The following is a 20,550-nucleotide window of genomic DNA, read 5'->3' as shown; positions in this document are numbered from 1 at the left end:
CAGGCACTCACTTAGGGTTAGGCACCGGGGCAGATAAAAGCTAATCACGTTGGACAACAGTCCAACCTTCATGGTGTTTTCAGCCTTTAATCCCCATTTTACAGATGAGGTAACTGAGGCACAGGGAAGTTAAGTGACTTGCCCCAGGGTCACCGCAGACAAGTGGCAGAGCCGGGATCCGTGTACTACCCACTAGGCCACGCTACTTCTTGTTACTTCACTTTTCATTCATTCGATCGTATTTACTGAGCGCTTACTGTGTGCAGAGCACTGGGAGCCAAACAATCAAATCAAGGCGACGGTTGGTAGGATGCTCTAAATCTTGCATTCGAGCAGGTCGTCACATTCTTCTTAGACAAATATTCCTGTGTTTTCCTGGCTACACGGTGATCAAGTAATTCTAATCATGTTTATTGGTAGTAAGTGCAAAATTCTGAAGTTTGATTTTTCCGCCTAATCTACACATATTAAAAAGTACACGGTTTGGGTCACTGTCTCCAAGGATTCCGACCGGCTCTGAGAAGGTGACTTGGTTGGTAGGGAAAAGGAGAGTGGAGGAGGGAGAGGAGGATAAAGTTGGCAGGTAAGAGGATTAGGGTCGGAAATTTTGGGGTCATCAGGACAGTCGGGAGAGACGAAGGTGCAGCCAACCCATGGGGAACGGAGGGCATAAAGCGAAGGACGCACGGCAGGCATTTACTCCTGCTAGTTTTAAATAGAGTTCCTTCCAGTTGGTCAAACACAATCACCTCTCTGAAGAGAAACCATGTAAAATTTCTGATGATGCTTTTCAATTTAACATTGATGTATTTTAATATAAAGCTCTGGAATTACTGGGTCTTAAGTGCAGGAAACTAATCCAGGGAAAACTGAACTATCCTCACTCTGTGGCCTGGGATGACAAAACTGGGTCCTTATTATGGAGTCCGAATTCTAACAGACTTCCAACTATTAAGTTTGAGAGCACTAACTTCAAGTTAGAATTTCAAATGCTGGCGGTAATAAAGCTTCTGGGTATTAGAAAAAGCAGTATTACTCTAAGTAGGGTCCTTTGTTTTCAGTTTAAACAACTGTTTACTTAAAATTCCCAGGTTTCACAAGTGTTTTTTCCTGGGTTTTTTTTTCCCACCCAAATTTTATACTCCTCTAACAGAGTCTTTTGTATCTTCAATGTTTAGAATCTCATCTGCTTTGGATTGCTAAGCATTTTGCGAACCAGAGCGGAAGCAGGCTGCCCGAGTGCCACTCCACAAGGTGTGGAGTTCAAGAAAGTTTCAGGGAACTTTCTTTCTGGGTGAGGAAGGGTCCCCAGGAATTTCCTCAAATCCACCACTTCTGACTGACAAATGGGGAGGCCAGGACATGCTCATCCCCTGCTGGCAATTAATTCATTCATTCAATCGTATTTATTGAGCGCTTACTGTGTGCAGAGCACTGTACTAAGCGCTTGGGAAGTACATGTTAGCCACATATAGAGACGGTCCCTACCCAACAGCGGGCTCACAGTCTAGAATCTCCAACTGCTGGCAAGAAAGGAGACCCCTTGGGCCCCATCTGTGGCCCCCAATACATTCTGATATTAACCCACAAATGGCACTCTTTTCCCACAACCATTTTTACCCATGTTGGTTACTGTACTAATAAATCCCCATAAATTCCCTGGAAAACAACTAAAATAAACACCTAAAACAAAGGGCCCTACACATACGCACGCGCACACACAAACACGCGTGCACGCCTATCAGTTGACAACTTAGGAAGGGCCAATTATCAGTAACGCCGGCCTGTTAAGCAACTGAATGAACTGCAAGCATTTACAGAGCATTTTCTGATGCCCCAATTTTGGTGAGGTGCCATGGTGAATGACAGAGTTGCCTCAGGCTACCTGGTGACGGCAATTTAAAATGGTCTCAAAAATAGGATGGCATTTAACGGATGGGATCTTGCATTTCGAAAATATTTCCAGCCACATTTTCATAATAGTGCTAGAGGGCTGTGGTTTTCGTCTGAGCAGAAGCGCATCCACGTGTGTAGGAGCAGGGGACAGAACGATGTTATCAGTTCCTTGGTGATTCACGCTACTGGACCAATCTCCCTCACCAGCAAGGCACGGGGGTAGCGGAACAGTTCCCCTCTGCATCGGTCCACCGGTCTTTAACAGCATATGCTGAGGAGCAAGTCAAGCGACGGGCTCCAAGAGAGGGGGAATGGAAGAGGTCTGGTCTCAAAAGGACATTCATCACTTACCGCAAAAGCACACAACTGCCAAAAAGATCATCCCACACACAGCAGAAAACAACAATACGGAAGAAAAAAAGAGGACACTTACTTCACTGAGGAAGGCTGTAGCACTTACTTGATTAATTTCATTGGTTAACTGAGACAGAATCGTCACTCCAATGATGCAGTGCTCGACGCTATCCTGGTGAGAGAGGCAAGCAGGAAGAGTTGGCACTCTGCCCGTCAGCCGTTTGCATCCCCTCTACACTCTAAGCTCGTTGCGGGCAGGGAAGGTGTCTACCAACTTCTGCTGCACTGGACTCGCCCAAGCGCTTAGAACGGTGCTCTGCACACCATAAGCGCTCTATAGGGGAAGCAGCGTGGCTCCGTGGAAGGAGCCCGGGCTTTGGAGTCAGAGGTCACGGGTTCAAATCCCGGCTCTGCCACCTGTCAGCTGTGTGACTTTGCGCAAGTCACTTCACTTCTCTGGGCCTCAGTTACCTCATCTGTGAAATGGGGATTAATACTGTGAGCCCCCTGTGGGACAACTTCATCACCTTGTAACCTCCCCCAGTGCTTAGAACAGTGCTTTGCACATAGTAAGCACTTAACAAATGCCATCATCATCAACCTGATCACCCTGTGACCTCCCCAGCGCTTAGAACAGTGCTTTACACATAGTAAGTGCTTAATAAATGCTATCATTATTATTATATTATTAATAAATACTGAGGGGGATGATGTGGGCTTGAACCGCAACAGGCTCTTGCCTTACAAAGTGAAAAAGGCAAAGCGAGATTGGAGACGGCTGGGAATCCTAGTTTCACGCCGAGGTGGAGATTTCGGGCAATTCTGAAAATGGACCTACAAATGACTGCCTCTCTTCCAGTCATCCACTGCTGGGTAGGAACTGTCTCTATATGTTCCTACGCAAGCGCTTAGTACAGTGCTCTGCACACAGTAAGCGCTCAATAAATACGACTGAATGAATGAATCCCTCCCGGTCCCGGCCAAACCGGGCAGCCACTTCATACCTGCAAAAACCTGGTGACGTCCGTGATCACGTTTCTGAAGACATATTCATCCTTCTGACAGTCAAACCAGCCCAGTTTTGTGATGCGGGCATATAACTGAATAAGTGCTTGCGTGACAAATGTAGCCAGCTTTGGACGGGTAGCAAGGTAGTTGAGCACATAGTTCCCTGCGAAACAAAAGCAATCCACCTGATGGGATATTTTGATATATGACCATACCCTCCATCTGAAGTGATTCTATGTGAGTGGTGTTGTGATAGATGTATTGGGACAGGTGGTCCCCCCCAAGGCGTTGTCGTTCTGGCTATTCCCCGTGCTTATTAGGAAAAAAGTTGGAATTCCAGACTTCAGTTTTCCCGACACACACATTTAGGCTTCTCACATGAAAGCATGTAAGATTTCTATCTTGTGATCTCAGACTGGGAATTTCACATCTTCACAGTAAACACACTGGAAGAGGGCATAAATTAGGACTGCCAACAGATTTTTCAGCAAGCCATGTCCCCCAAAACTTAATAAAATGGGAGACACCCCTGCCGCCCCCAGCTAGCATTAAGTGAGGGGAGCCACACAACGGCTATTAGATGCGATTATTGCTCCAAGAGTGATAAGAACACTACATTCCTGAACTCCAGGAGAGAGTCCAATCTATTATCAGCTTCACCAACACTCAGAAGGGATGAGTTTAGCCACTGTACAAGGTGGCTCTGAAAATACCAGCACCTTTTCTGAGGACCGGAAGGTTTTCTACTTACGAATGTCTATACGCTGTTCCAATGGCAAGGGGTTGTTTGTGCGTGACACAAGCTTCGTCAGGCATGTAGCTGCCAGTAACTGGGAGTAGGACGACTGCGGAAGCAAATGAGAAAGACTGTTACATCATGAGGGGCTTTTCATTTATAAATCACTGTGAGATCTTTAAACTAGGATACCTGACTTCAAATTCTAACTTAAAAACAGTAGATTTTGGCAGCGTTTTTACTTTAGGAGTGGGAGAGACAAGTGCACGCACCAAAAAGGCTTCAGGAAGGTGGCTGGCGTGAAATAAAATAACAAGCTGGTCTCATTAAATTGGCTCTAAAGGATGAGGTGGTAGGCACTTGGTGATCTCTGCTTGGTGATTCTGTTCACAAGCAGCGTGGCTTAGTGGAAATAACAGGGCCTGGGAATCAGAGGATGAGGGTTCTAATCCCGGCTCTGCCACGTGTCTGCTGTGTGACCTTGATCATGTCACTTAACCTCTCTATGCCTCAGTTACCTCATCTGTGAAATGGAGATTAAATCATCATCATCATCATCAATCGTATTTATTGAGCGCTTACTGTGTGCGGAGCACTGTACTAAGCGCTTGGGAAGTACAAGTTGGCAACATATTGGGACAATCCTACTCCCTCCTACCTAGACTGTGTGCCCAAACCTGATTAACTTGTATCTGCCCCGTGTTTAGAACAGTGCTTGGCACATAGTAAGCCCTTAACAAGTATAATAATAACAATAATAATAATTATAATGAAAAAGGTAGGCCGCTCCCAAGCCCCTGAGAGTTGAACTACCATTATATGTTGAAAACACGACAATATCTAATCATATTCTTTACTCCTACTTAAGACTGTGGGATCCTTGTGGGTCCAGCCTGAACAACTTGGATTTGCCCCTGCATTTAACAAATACCATTACTAGTATATTATATGATCATTTATGTCTTTTGGGGGAATGAGGAAAACACCACCTTTTATCTCAAAATACTTCCCAATGTTCTATTTTGTAGGAAGGGGGAAAAATGGAAAAAAAGAATCATACGCTGTAAAACTCATCCCAAAATTACAACTTTTCCATCAGCACGTCTATCATTCAACTAGAGCTCTAGGGAAGGAGGATGTCAATCTGTGTCAGGTTCATTTTATACTGTAATTTATAAAATTAATTTATGAAAAAGAAAAGCTATCCCTTGAGCTACGGAATAGAATTACGACATGCTCAGGTGTGGATTTTAATGAATTCCAGCCCCTACTGCAAATAGAGCATTTCATCAGATTACAATGCACAGGGACCATGCAGAAAGACTTGTGTGTGATGATATCACCTAAAACAGGATGCGGGCTGAGGGTCATTATAAAGAAGTAATTTAATAAAGGGCTATGAATTATTTGCAGTGAAACTAGCAATACTTCAACCTGCAGTTTGTAGATTATTAATGATAATATCACATAGCGATAACAAGGGGGAAGAGAAAAACTAATGTTTTTAAATCCCATGCATCGTCGCTGCTGGAAACCGCGGTCAGGGCATGCATGACCAACCCGTCCGCCTTCCGGCTCCCGCTGCTGCGGTGGGCGGGGGACAAGGGACGGCTTGTGCCGGCACTAATTTATTTGAGAAGAATGACTTAGAAAGTCAGTTTAAGTCATGTGGCATTAATTTAGCTTAGGCCACACACTGATCGTCACCCGTTTCCTATTTCCTCCAATGTCATCTGGAAGAGAAAGCGTAATTCAGGCTCCTCCAACTGCTTCTCCAACACACGGCTGCATTTGCGGGGCCTGGGAATTCGGCTCTTTCGAACTGTCCTGCCACCTGCGACTGCTGAGCAGACTGGGGGGATTCCTGGTGGGCGACTGGAGGAATGAGGCGGGTTGGGATCCCCCTTCCTATGTAAGGACCCGGAGATAGCCCCAGCTCTGGTACTGCAAGATGAAGAATCCTGGGGATCTGCACTTTGGTGGTCCTGCAACTGAGTCGGGGGTGTCTGGGGCTTTGGAAGGGAAACTATAGGCCGTTCCCTTCTCGGGGTGTGCGTGTGTGCATCTGTGTGTGTGTATGTATGTATAGGGCGAAGAATCAGAAGAGGGAATGGAACCAGTCTAACCCCATCTGAGATCGGGAAAGGAAACAGACCCCAAGACCCGTTACTGATCCCTAGGGCAGGCAAGGATGAAATGGGGTCTCCGAATCCAGCAGTAGTGGGGTTGGGTGGGTTTGGGGGGTGGGAGGGGACTGAGCACTGCCTGACATTTGAAGCTGCCGAGGATGAAATGGGATCCGGGGCCTGTTGGCAACTGAGCTGGCAGCACCCGTATCCTAGCCCAGCTGGGAAAATTCCTCTCTCGGAGACTCCGGATCTCCATCCTGTCCCCCCACCCCTTCCTCTGCTTTCTGTTTTCCAAGATCATTAGGGGTTTCTGCATTGGGGAGGGAACAGGATGGGGGGAACTCTCTGGGGGGATTGAGCAGGAAGGGGAGGGGATTTTCACCTCTGACTCCTCCGCTCCCGAGTTCGGGTTTGGAGCAGCGGACGCTCGGGCCCCAGGGCGGAATGGCCCTTCCTGATCAGGAACCCCCAGGTGAAAGGCAAACGATGGCTGGTGGGAGGTGTTCTTATGGCATATCTTATTTTTAAAAATACCACGTGCCGACTAGTTTACTCCACACAGGAAGCGATTTACATTTTTCAGGCTCATCAGGCCTGATTAATCATCTGGAAAGATGGGAACGTGGCTCACCTGAATCGGGTCTGACAGTTTTTAGCTTTAATTAGAATGAAAATTTAGTAGGGACTTCCTGTTTAAATACTTCCTTCAATCAGGACAATCGCAGTGGGATGTCGAGAATGATGATTAAGTGGGTAAGAAGCACTGTGTAGGTTTGGGAAGAAACAGAAACTAGTAGCAATATAATGATAGTAACTAATATTTTTCACGATCGCAAGCGTCTAGTCTCACTCCAGAGAGCAAACCCTTGGTGAGTATGTCGTGGGATGGGACGATCCCTGAAACTGAATGGAAGAGGATGTAGATGCAGAGCAAATGACTAATTTCACTTGGGGAACTAAAAATGAAATCCTTAATTTAAAGGTAGTGCCCATTCTTTATCCACTACTTTTTCTTTTCCAGTGTTATTTGTTGTGTTTAGTATGTGTCAGGCACTGTACTAAGCGCTGGAGTAGATATAACTTAATCAGGTTGGATGCAGGCCATGTCCAAATGGGGCACACAGTCTTAATCCCCATTTTATAGGTAAGGGAACTGAGGCACAGAGAAGTTGAGTGAATTGCCCATGGTCACACAGCAGACACGTGGTGGCGCCGGGATTAGAACCCAGGTCCTCTGACTCTTTCTGCTGGGCCACACTGCTTCCCTTCACATTTTTTTTTTTTTTAGTTCATAGACCTCTCTAGTATTAATTTAGAACACTTTCAGAGATGCTAGCCTTTAGGTGAATCTTTAAGCAGCAGCATGGACAAGATTAGGAAGCAAAGGATTCCCACCTATTCCAATCTCTCCTGTAGGCAAGATACATTTTTCAAATGTAAAGCTGGTCACCCTCCTCAAGGTCTTCTGTAAAATGCTCTGAGCAGTCAGGCACAGGGTCACTTTTAAATGCAAGGGATTGGGGTTTTTTGGGGGGAATCCTGGTGAGGAAGGAGCAGTCACGATTTAGGGGTGAAACGTCTTAGAGCCCTGCATGGGGTACGCCGGGCCCGATGGAGCCAAGCACGCAGGGTCCATCAATCAACCAATCAATCATATTTACTGAGCACCTGCTGTGTTCAGAGCGCTGTACTACGCGCTTAGGAGAGTACAATGCAGCCAAATTGGTAGGCATATTCCCTTGGGAGACAGACATTAACATAAATAAATAATTTATAATACCGCTTTTAAGACACGCAGTCAGTACTCCAACCCCCCTGCTGCCTCTCGTACGGAAGAGCACAATCAAATACTGTCTCCTATGATCAGGTTTAATCTTCCCCACTGCCACAACAGAGGGTAACACAAATATAAATTTACCTTTCCCGATGAGTGCTGAGATACTACTGACTCTGCCAATGCAGCTGGGACCATGCTGTGAGCTGAGTGGTCTCACTTAAGCCACACAACTTTAATATACTAAGCCCACCCCCCCAAAAAAAACATTAAAATAAAGCCTTGGGGTCCAGATAGGCTGATCCCCCAAATCCTGCCTTTGCCATAGGGAGACCTGGAGATAGGGAAAAGAGCCGGAATGGACATTTGAGGTGAGGAGGAAACAAAGACACACGTGCTTGTGAACAAAACAGGCGTGGAGTCTTAGGCCTCAAGAGAGAAGGGGAGTTCCATGAAGTTCTTAACACGAAGGAAACGGCAGAAGTTAGGAGAAACTTTAAAGGAAATTCTCCTACTTGGCCTGTGCAGCTTCCTTGGCGTATGTGATATTTACGATGCCGTGTAAGGAGACCTAAATACTTTTGAGAATCAAACAGTGTGATTCTAAATTAGACCTACTTCGCAACTAATGGGAAACTTGGTGGGGCGAACACTAAACTCCATCCTAATCCTCCGGTGCCTTAGACCCTGCTGACCACCCGCGGCTCCGGGAAGCGTTTTCCAACCTTGGCTTCACTGACGCTGTTCTCTCCGGATTCTACTCCTTTATCTCTCCGGCCGCTCATTCTCGTTCTCTTTCATGGACTCCTCCTCTGCCTCTCCTAATTGTGGGAGTCCCTCAAGGCTCAGTTCTGGGTCCCCTTCTATTCTCCATCTCCATCCACTCCTTTGGAGAACTCATTTCTAGACTGTGAGCCCGTAGTTGGGTAGGGACCGTCCCTATATGTTACCGACTTGTACTTCCCAAGCGCTTAATACAGTGCTCTGCACACAGTAAGCGCTCAATAAATATGACTGAATGAATGAATTCTCTCACATGGCTTCAACTTCCACCTCTATGCAGATGATTCCCAAATCTGCATCTCCAGCCCCGACTTCTCTTCTCTCCCTGCAATCTCACAATTCCTCCTCCTTTCAGAACATTTCTACCTGGATGTTCCACCTTCATCTCAAACTTAGCATGTCCAAAACAGAACTCCCTATTTTCCCACCCAAACAACACTGTTCTCCATGTGACTTTCCCAACACTAAAGACGGCACCACCACTCTCCCTTTCTCACAAGTCCGTAACCTTGCCTTTATCCTTGACTCGCCTCTCTCCTTCAACCCACGCGTTCAATCTGCCACTAAATCCTGTCGGTTCAGCCTCTACAACATCGCTAAAATCCTCCCTTTCCTCTCTGTCCAAACTGCTACCACGTTAATTCGAGAACTTATCCTATCCCACCTTGATAACTGCATCAGCCTCCTTGTTGACCTCCCTGCCTCCTGTACCTCCCCACTCCAGTTCACACTTCACTCTGCTGCCTGGACCATTTTTCTACAGAAACATTTAGTCCATGTTTCTCCATTCCTCACTGGCTTTAGAGCACTCAATCCCCTTGCCCCCTCCAGCGCTTAGAACAGTGGTTTGCACATAGTAAGCGCTTAATAAATGCCACTATTATTATTGTTATCTCACCTCACTACTCTTGTACTACAACCCAGCCGGCACAATTTGCTCCGCTAATGTCAATCTACTCGCTGTACCTCCATCTCATCTATCTAGCTGCCGACCTCTCACTGTCATCCCGCTCTGGTAAGGAGTGCCCTCCATATCCGCCGGACTATCACTCTCTCCACCTTCAGAGCCTTATTAAAACCACATCTCCTCGACTAAGCCTTCATTTCCTCTCTTCCCACTCCCTTCTGCATCGCCCTTGCCCTTGGATTTGCATGCTTTATTCATCCCTCCATCAGCCCCAAGGCACTTGTGTCCCTATCCATAATTTTTTTTTTTTTTTTATATTAATGCCCATCTCCCCTTTTAAGCTCGCAGTGGGCAGGCAACGTGTCTACCTACTCTGTTACACCGGCCATTCCCCAACACCTACTAGCTTCACCAATTGTCAGCTGTGTGACTTTGGGCAAGTCACTTCACTTCTCTGGGCCTCAGTTCCCTCATCTGTAAAATGGGGATGAACCCTGTGAGCCCCCCCATGGGACAACATGATTACCTTGTAGTACCCCCCCAGCACTTAGAACAGTGCTTTGCACATAGTAAGTGCTTAATAAATGCCATCATTACTATTATTATTTTTTACTACATTGCTCTGCACACAGTAAGCGCTCGATAAATACGACTGATCGATGAAGCGTAGGTGCTGTTGCCGACTGACGCAAAGATGATGATGGCATTTATTAAGCGCTTACTATGTGCAAAGCACTGTTCTAAGCGCTGGGGAGGTTCCAAGGTGACCGGGTTGTCCCACAGAGGGCTCACAGTCTTAATCCCCATTTTACAGATGAGGGAACTGACGCCCAGAGAAGTGAAGTGACTTGCCCAAAGTCACGCAGCTGACAATTAATTGGCGGAGCCGGGATTTGAACCCATGACCTCTGACTCCAAAGCCCGTGCTCTTTCCACTGAGCCACGTTCACTGCTCCCTTGGAGGCCTTCCCAGACTGAGCCCCCTCCTCATCCTGTATATATGTATATATACACCTGTATATATGTTTGTACGTATTTATTACTCTATTTTATTTGTACATATTTATTCTATTTTGTTAATATGTTTTGTTTTGTTCTCTGTCTCCCCTTTCTAGACTGTGAGCCCGCTGTTGGGTAGGGACCGTCTCTATATGTTGCCGACTTGTACTTCCCAAGCGCTGAGTGCAGTGCTCCGCACATGGTAAGCGCTCAATAAATACGACTGAATGAAGGCATGAATTGTATCCCACCTAGTTTTCCCTGGGATTGGAGCTAGGTCTCCCGAAACCTCAGCTGGCATTTACAGTCTGTCAAAGCTTACGTACACTCCCTCTTTCGAGGAGGAGCTGACACTTGCTCAGGCAGTCGGGGCTGTTGGTGAACTCAACCAAGGCTTTCTCCGCCTGAAGACGGGTCGTGGTGTCTGTCGTCTCATACAGCTGCTTGCACAGGTTCTCTAGCTGGGCTAGGCTCTGGAAAAGATCAACCACAAAGGAAAAAGCTTCAGTGACGACGGGGCGGCTTCTCACCGGCTGAGCTGCGGGCGCCCGGTCGGCCAGTTCGGTTCGCTGAGAGCTATTTGTATTTTTCCTTTTAATTATGTTTATTTAAACATTGTTCAACCACGCGAAACCAAAATAAGCACCTGTACAAACTGTACCTTTCGCTCAACGCTTTTTCTTACTGGGACACAGCATATTTAAGGACATTCATTATTAAAAGGGCTAGTCTAGACAGCTTTTTTTTTTTTATTATCGAAGCTAACAAACATCCCACCATTCCATCAGCTTTAAACCCTGCAGGACACAGTACCGCTTTGGGATGCTTTACGCCAATACTTTCATTAAAATAAAATAGATACAGTAACCTATTCCTCAACTTTCTGACCGGCCTGAAAGTTGATCTCATATTCTTTGGGTCAATAATTACTTTCCCCCAAATAAAGGCATTTCTGAATTGCCTTCCAGAAACAAACAAAAAAGTAGCTCTTCTTCCACTAAGCAAATCTGTGCAAAGCATCAGTGGCATGTGTGGGTGTGTGTATACACACATACACACACTGCATATTTCAGCCTTAGATTATAGTTTGACACATATCCTTTTGATGAACCGTGTTAATGGGTTTAACTCTTTTAAACTGGGAATCTGCAACAGAATGGGAATAACTAGTCATGAAAACAAATAACAGTGAATATAGGTAAAACAAATAGCAATTAGTCTAAAAGCTACTGCCAGAGTGACGAAAATACACAACAGGTGAGTGAAATCTCGGATCAAGCTGTATACTAAGAAAGCTCTTACTTTTCCTTCCTCCTACTGCTCAGGCAACGACCTGATCTCCCAATATTTTTAATTGCATCATTACACACATCAACGCACACAAATCGTTACAGGCACTCACTTTGGAAAAACACATCCTGGCATCGAGACTTTTAAATCTCTTTTCTTTTTTTCCTTTTGTGGCAGCCTAGAAAATGCCCCCTATATTCAGTAGTAGAGTTTTACAAATGGAAATGCTGAATTTCGGAGCAGCCGATTGCCTTCCAACGACAGCAACTTTAGGCTATGTCTTCTTTTCCTACAAGAACCGCCTAATAGCCCGAAAGTTGACGCACCTTCCTCCTCATGTTTGAGCAGATCGGTAGCCTCTCTCTGGATCTGTCCTCACTGGGGAATCCTGCTTCTGCTCAGCATTTAAAGGGACTGTCAACATGAACCCAACCGTACCACATGTTTACTCAGAGATAAGACTGGGGAAACACCCCAAAACAAACCCTGCTCTAAATCTTGAACCCATTCCAAAGAAGTGAGAAGGTTGTGTACGTCAGGCTGAGAACCTGACTGGATCTAAACATCCCCGACGAGTTTGGTGACTCTCTTCCAAGAGACACCAAGTGAACCGATTAAGGTTCCACCACTGCTTTCTCTTCTTTCATTCCTCTGAGGAAGGAAGGTCTAACATCACTTGGTCTTCAGAGGAAGTAGGAGAGGGCAGACTCCTTGCAGGGATCATGCATATTAATTCTGTGGTACTCTCTCAAGCGCTTGGTAGAGTGCTCTGCCCACTCAACAAATGCTCAAAACTTCACGGAATCCGAGTTTTTTCCAAAGAACCAGCAATATTTTGGGAGTGCTGCTCTCGGAAACGATCAGACGAAAAGTAAAAATTGAGTAAAACAACCTACATTAGCTGCCTATTAAAGTTTTCAAATACGTTACATCAAGCCTACCCCGGACTTTTCATTATCTCCTCATTTCATTATGCTGCGACTTAACAACCAGGCTTTTCCACTGAGCGCAAAGCCCTTAGGCCACGAAACTCTGTTTCCTATTTTGCTTTGCCTGCTTAATGATGCTCGGAAATCAACCTGGATGAAATGAGAAGTAAATATCCCAGAATGAGAGAAGATGATCAACGGTCTCAACTGGGGAGACACAAACCCTGTGACTTTCATTAGGCTTATGCTAAATTTGTTCCTATTTGATTTTTCAGGGTCCCACAATGCCCCTCAGTTCATATCAAAGGAAGCAAGAAAACTGCCTATTTATTCTATAGCTTCACGTACCGAAGTTCAGAAGACAAAAGATGAGCTTCTCATGTAACCACATTCTGCATTAACAAAAGACTCCGTGCATGGCTACCAAATCTGAAATACACGGTCATGGACTTCAAAATCATCCCAGGCTTGTTGTCCCAAAGTAATTTAGCTTAAAGCCTGACATTCCAAGTTAAGAGCTTCAATTTCCTTCTTTACAAGATACTGCCTTAGATTTAAGTGGATTTTTTTTTTTAGCTCAACAGAATTCGCTCAAAGGAGGAGCAACTACTTGAAAGCACAGATTAAATCATTTTCACATGAGCAATAAATAATGTTCAAAGATGCCCCCTGACAGATAATGAGGGAGACCTATCAACTCCGGGATTAAGCATCAACAAAAAAGTTATTTGAACCTTCCTGTGAATGCTTTTCAGAGTACAGGCAGAGTGCATGGATGGAAAAATGTCAATTTGCTCTGCTACTTTCTCAAATGCAGCTCTGGTTTATGTCTATTTCAGTGCTGCTGTCCATGTGACTGGGACTAAACATCTGCCGGGAGTAACTCTATTCCCGCTACCTATATTTGGGTGGGAATCGGGTATTTTTTGTTAATCCAGTTGACAACACACTGCCCAGTGAAATCAGGCCTTAATGACTCACCTTGGAAATTAGTACCGTTTTAGAAAAGAGGTGAATTTATTTTTATTTAGCTACCTACACTTTGGGACCAGAAGTTTAGTATTTGTTTTTTAATTGTATCTGTTAAGTGCTTACTACGTGCCATGCACTGTACTAAGCGCTGGGGTAGATACAAGTTAATCAGGTTGGACTGTGAGCCCACTGTTGGGTAGGCACTGTCTCTATATGTTGCCAATTTGTACTTCCCAAGCGCTTAGTACAGTGCTCTGCACATAGTAAGCGCTCAATAAATATGATTGATGATGATGATGATGATACAGTCCGTGTCCCACATAGAGCTCACAGTTTTAACCCCCATTTTACAGATGAGGCATCCACGCACTCATTCAGTCGTATTTATAGAGCGCTTAGTGTATGCACAGCACTGTACTAAGTCCTTGGGAGACTGCAGTACAACAATAAACGGGCACATTCCCTGCCCACATCGAGGACTGAGGCACAGAGAAGCGATGCAACTTGCCCAAGGTCGCAGAGCACACGAGTGGTGGAGTTCCACGACCACTGAAGAATCCCCCCAAAAGCTGCTGTTCTAGCTTTCAAGTTATTGAGCCATTTCTCAGGGCAACGGAGTCTTTGAATAGTTTAGCCTTTGCTGTTTTATTTTATGAACGAACACATGCACCACACCAGTGGGGGAAAAAGACCACACATGTGTTTACCGGACTAGTTACCAAGCAGACCATTATGACAAGTTCACCTGGAATCAGTTGTTTAGGACAAATGAAAAAAGACAACCAGGTGATTCGATCTTTCTTCTCTGGGAAGATACTAGCTCACTGCGGGACGAGGACTGGGCCTGAATTGTTTATTTTGGATTCATCCCGGTGCTTGGTAGTGCTCAGGAAGAAGCAAATGCTCAAACACTATAACTAACGCGACTTGACATTTATGAGGAACGTGTAATTTTTCTTTTGCATACTCCTTCTCCTTGTTCAAGGAATCCCCCGGCCCTTCCTCGAAGCTTATCGATGGATGCCTGTTGGATCGCTGGAGTCCTCAGAACAGAAGCAGTGGAAAGAGCACAGGCCTCAGAGTCAGAGGTCCTGGGTTTTAATCCCAGCTCTGCCACTTGTCTGCTGTGTGACCCTGGGCAAATCACTTACCTTCTCTGTGCCTGTTGCGCCTCAGTGACCTCATCTGCAAAATGGGGATTAAGACGATGAGCCCCAAATGGGAAATGGATTCTGTTCTACCTTGCTAACTACTGCCCAATCCTGCCGCATAATAATAATAATGGCATTTATTAAGCGCTTACTCTGTGCCAAGCACTGTTCTAAGCGCTGGGAGGATACAAGGTGATCAGGTTGTCCCACGGGGGGCTCACAGTCTTCATCCCCATTTGACAGATGAGGGAACTGAGGCACAGAGAAGTGAAGTGGCTTGCCCAAGGTCACATAGCTGACGAGTGGCGGAGCCGGGATTCAAACCCATGACCTCTGACTCTCAAGCCCGTGCTCTTTCCACTGAGCCATGCTGTACTGAAGCCACAAGCATAGTAAGTGCTTAACAACATAGTGAAGCAGCGTGGCTCAGTGGAAAGAGCCCGGGCTTGGGAGTCAGTGGCCATGGGTTCAAATCCCGGCCCCGCCAATTGGCAGCTGTGTGACTTTGGGCAAGTCACTTAACTTCTCTGGGCCTCGGTTCCCTCATCTGTAAAATGGGAATGAAGACTGTGAGCCCGCCGTGGGACAACCTGATCACCCTGTAACCTCTCCAGCGCTTAGAACAGTGCTTTGCACATAGTAAGCACTTGATAAAAATGCCATCATCATAAAAAAGCAATAGCCACGAAAACAACCAGAATGTCTAATTTTTTATTCTGAGGGCATCAAGCCCATTATCTGAGAAGCAGCTCCTATCAGGTCAGATGGGCCTATTTTGAGCCGAATTTTCATCCAATTGGAAGAAGCATTTCCAACCAGTGAAGTACTGCTTCAGCACAGAAGCAGCTCGTGTCAATTCAATCCGACTCCCAGAACACGCTAGTACCACATGGCATCGACAACAGCAGCAGCGGCGGCAATTCTCAACTCTTGTAATAACAGTGAGTTATCCTCCTTCAATTTTCCCACTTAATGAAGACCACAGATATCTTGATTTTAACCCAAGGGGTGATCTTTGGAGATTTCTGGCTTGGGGTTGTAATAATAACAATAATGATTATACTTAGTAATGGTATTTCCCACTTAATGAAGACCACAGATATCCTGATTTTAACCCAAGGGGTGATCTTTGGAGATTTCTGGCTTGGGGTTGTAATAATAACAACAATAATGATCATACTTAGTAATGGTATTTCCCACTTAATAACAACCACAGATATGTTGATTTTAACCCAAGGGGTGGTCTTTGGAGATTTCTGGCTTGGGGTTGTAATAACAACAACAATAATGATCATACTTAGTAATGGGATTTCCCACTTAATGAAGACCCCAGATATCTTGATTTTAACCCAAGGGGTGATCTTTGGAGATTTCTGGCTTGGGGTTGTAATAATAACAACAATAACGATCATACTTAGTAATGGTATTTGCTAAGCGCTTCCTATGTGCCAGGCACTGTACTAAGCGCTGGGATGGATAGAAGCAAATCGGGTTGGACACAGCCTTTGTCCCACGTGGGGCTCACAGTCTCAATCTCCATTTTCCAGATGAGCTAACAGGCACAGAGAAGTTAAGTGTCTTGCTCATGGTCACACAGCAGATAAATGGTGGAGCCGGGATCAGAAGCACATACTACGTGCCAAGCACTGTTCTAAGCACTGGGGTAGATAGACGCTAATCAGGTTGGACACGGCCCATATTCCACATGGGACGCACAGTCATAATCTCCATTTTACAGATGAGGGAATTTAGGCCCAGAGAAGTGAAGTGACTTGCCCACGGTGACACAGCGGACATGTAGCAGAGCAAGGGATTAGAACCCAAGTCCTTCCAACTCCCGGGCCCCTGCTCTAACCACTAAGCCATGCTGCTTCTCCAATACCAGACTGATGCGTGGAGAGGATGAAAGCAAAGCTCCGGACCAGCTCCCTGCCCCCCCAAATCTGTTTAATACGTCAACCTCAAGTCGAAGACATCCCAGATATTAAATTGATAAGAATAGATCCCAGATATTAAACTGATAAGAACAGATGATACACATGCTCCGTCTGGCTTGAGATCTTCAGTGTCCGTGGGAAACTCTGCTCTGCAACTTGTTTCCTTTAACACGTAGAGGTCATGCACACCCGGAAGAAACGCTGAGCAACGGAAAGGTAAGTAAGCTCCGTGCTTCTAACCAGTCAATCTTGTCCCAAATTAGATCTTGCTCTTAAATTTCACGTGGCCTTTTGTGTGGCGCTGTTTGGACGACACAGTCTGGGCAGAACCAGTACCAAATCATATGATGTTTTCACCTGAGCAGGACAACCAAACAATTATCAGGATTTTCAAGTTTCTGCCAAAGCAGCGTGGTCTAGTGGACACAGCATGGGCCTGGGAATCAGGAGGAACTGTTCTAATCCCTGCTCTGCCACTTGTCTGCGACCTTGGGCAAGCCACTTCACTTCTCTGTGCCTCGATTACCTCATCTGTAAAATGGGGATTAAGACTGCGAGCACCATGTGGGAAAGGGCCTGTGTCCGACCTAACTTGTACTAACCCCAGAGTTAGTACAGTGCCTGGCATATAGTGAGCGCTTAACAAATACCATAAAAAAAAAATACACCTCACAGCCGATTGTCAAGTAAACTATCTGCACTACAGGGAGCTCGATATACAATTCGAGGCATCGGTATAATGTAATCAAGCACTATCCAAGAATCCTCAGATTTACCTATTTGATGACTGCATTTTCCTTTCCAAGATGTACATATGTGAAAGAAACCACCCCAAATCATGCTGTTTTTGTCTCATATAACAATGATCTTGTGTTATATTTCCAGACTACCTGCTTTTGTCATTTACTCTGTGGACCATAAATACACGAATGAAAAAAAACATCAGTCTAATTTTCCCCATCATGCTTACGTGAATACACACTTCAACTATTTTCACATGACTACGGGGCCCTTAAGACACCACAAAGGCCCAAGCCAATGTGCCTTAAGTAAGACAAATTTCAGGCCACGTTAAAAATACAGCGAACTATTTTCGAAGCCTGTTTAATTACTTTATATCGTTACATAATTTTTATTACAGGCATGGAAACCGAGGTTCCCTATTTGCACTCTTAGTTCTCTGTAGGTAGGTGGCATATCGCATCAAGGCTGCGGGCTGCCCAATTGGGTGAAATCGCATTTTCCCCACTGCTGGTTTTATCCTTTATACCCTGATGCTGCTGGCTGATACTCCCAAGACAGCTGAAATTAAAAACGGCTGTTTTGCTCCCCAACTCCACCTCCTCCCACCGTATCCAGGTAGGCCGCTGTAACCTTGGCTGTACGCAAAACTCAGCCGAGTCCGCAGAACAGATCGGCTGCTGCAGCTGAGCACGCAGGGAAAAACAAAACTGCCATGTCCTTTATAAGTCAAGTTTTGCACGGCCAACAGACTAACCCCTTAAGTACGGGTTTTCAATCGTATTTACTGAGCGCTTACTGTGTGCAGAGCACTGTACTAAGCGCTTGGGAAGTCCAAGTTGGCAACATATAGAGACGGTCCCTACCCAACAGCGGGCTCAAAGTCTAGAAGGATTCTGTCACCTTCCTCTTCATCCTCGGTGAATCGCCAGTTTTTAGCCAAATGAGATCGGGAAGAGGCTGCTCTCCCTGCGGTCCTTATTAAATGTCGGAACGGATGACTCCAGGCCCCTCTGAGTCTTAAGCGACTGGCTCGATTAGCTCCAGCCCAGCCCAGGGGGATTTCAATCGACCCCAGGTTCAACTCGGGGATCCTCAACCAGTTCCATTCTCACCCCACCATGAGTAGAGGCCTGAAACGGTGCCAACCTGTTGCTCTATCCCCATAGACCAGCCAGGCACTGCACCGCACCTCAAAAGAGAAAAGAAAAGAAAGAAATCTAACCTGGATGGGCTTGCAACTGCTCCGACTACCTGTGGATCGGGATGGGTACCTTTGGGTGTCTCCTGGTAGTGTGGATGCCAAGGAGGCATAAACCAATTCTTTCTGCCAGAGCACGGGCATCCAACAGGCCCACGCAGCCTCTCTCCCTTCAGAGTGCTAGAAGGCGGGTGGGGTGGATGGCTAAAGTAAGGATTAAGAGGGGCAGAGTAGCTCCAGAGCAGAACAATTTGCCCTGGGCATCCTGACGGCACTGGCTGCTCTCTGATCCTCTCCTTTAATGTGGCTGACTTCACCAGCACTCAACCCTTTCCCACATACAATATCCCCTCACTTCTTTTTACGGTACTTAGGGTAAGCACTTACTACGTGCCAGGGGCTGTGCTGAGCGCTGGGGTAGATTCAGGCTAACCACACTGGACACAGTCACAATCTTAATCCCCCATTTACAGATTCATTCATTCAAATATTTACGGAGCGCTTGGGAGGGTACAATATAACAATAAACAGACATATTCCCTGCCCACAACGCGCTTACAGTCTAGATGGGGAGGCAGACATTAATGGCAATAGATTACAGATATATACATAAGTGCTGTGGGGCTGGGAGGGGGGGAATGAATAACGGGAGCAAGTCAGGAGACGCAGAAGGGAGTGGGAGAAAAGGAAAGGAAGGCTAAATCAGGGAAGGCCTTTTGGAGAAGATGCGCCTTCAGTAAGGCTTTGAAGGGAGGGAGAGTAATTGTCCACTGGACTTGAAGGAGAGTGTTCCAGATGAGGTCACTGAGGCCCAGAGAAGTCAAGTGACTTGCCAAAGGAGCCGGGATTGGAACCCAGGTCCTTCTGATTCCCAGGCCCATGTTCTCTCCACTAGCCACGCTGCTTCATCCTGACACTAATTACCCGGCCCAACTTGCACCTTTGCAGGTGTTGAGCCCGTTGTGGGCAGGGAACACCTGTTGTTATAGTGTACAGTGCTCAGTGTATAGTGTACAGTGCTCAAGTGCTCAGTACAGTGCTTTGCACATAGTAAGCACTCAATAAATACAAACGAATGAATGAATGATACCCGTGGGTTGGGCAGGATAAAAGAAAAAATACGGGTTTGCAGGTGTCTACCCTTGACCTCCGCGACTCCTCTTGGGTATGATCCAAACCTGAAGCAGTCTCTGCTTTCACGACTCTCAGAGAGGGATGGTTTGAGTCGGGTATGCGCCTCTTGACGGCAACGAAGGACATTTCATTAACGACTCTGCTTTTGGAGTCTGGGTTTGCGCAAGCCGCCCATCACGGATGCATTCTCCCGGAACCGTGTCATCACGGTGGAGTGCTTCACCAGAGATCGGGACAAATCAGCCTTTGGGCAATCAGAGAAACACAACACTTTTGGTGAGTCACCTGGGGGGACCCCTCTGATGGTGAGTGTACGCGCAAGGCAACAACCCTCTTGCTGAGCAAGGTCTACGGCTGCAAATAAGATAAAGAAAAAAAACACGCATGCACACATTTGAACAAGTGATAGTGCATAGCACGGGCCCTGTATGCGTTAGATAAGGATGGCAACTCGGGAAACGCATGAGGCTGCAACATCCCAGGCTTACCAACAAATCCCAATCAAGTTTTAACCGGTAATAAACAAACGGCACAAGTGCTCTGGCTATTCTGGGTAAGGACTTCCAGAGCAAAATCAAGGCTGTCGGCATGTAAGCATGTTGTTCGGTG

General features: G+C 46.1%; 1 protein-coding gene across 2 annotated transcripts in view; it reads right to left on the bottom strand.

Moving 5' to 3' along the window:
- Nucleotides 1–20,550, bottom strand: part of XPO7 (exportin 7) — a 104,899-nt gene that overhangs the window by 40,172 nt on the left and 44,177 nt on the right. Inside the window, exons 2-5 of one of the 2 annotated variants that reach the window (XM_038746820.1) lie at nt 10,913–11,059; nt 4,010–4,103; nt 3,255–3,421; nt 2,330–2,422 (exon numbers count right to left, since the gene is read on the bottom strand). In XM_038746820.1, coding sequence (XP_038602748.1) covers nt 2,330–2,422; nt 3,255–3,421; nt 4,010–4,103; nt 10,913–11,059 — 501 coding nt within the window. The remainder of the gene's footprint in view (nt 1–2,329; nt 2,423–3,254; nt 3,422–4,009; nt 4,104–10,912; nt 11,060–20,550) is intronic. The other variant, XM_038746821.1, reaches the window with a different exon arrangement.

This window comes from Tachyglossus aculeatus, chromosome 5 (genome assembly GCF_015852505.1).
Source record: "Tachyglossus aculeatus isolate mTacAcu1 chromosome 5, mTacAcu1.pri, whole genome shotgun sequence".
NCBI classification, from domain to species: domain Eukaryota; kingdom Metazoa; phylum Chordata; class Mammalia; order Monotremata; family Tachyglossidae; genus Tachyglossus; species Tachyglossus aculeatus.
Note: the sequence above shows the minus strand (reverse complement) of the source record. Positions and strands in the feature narration are given on the sequence as shown.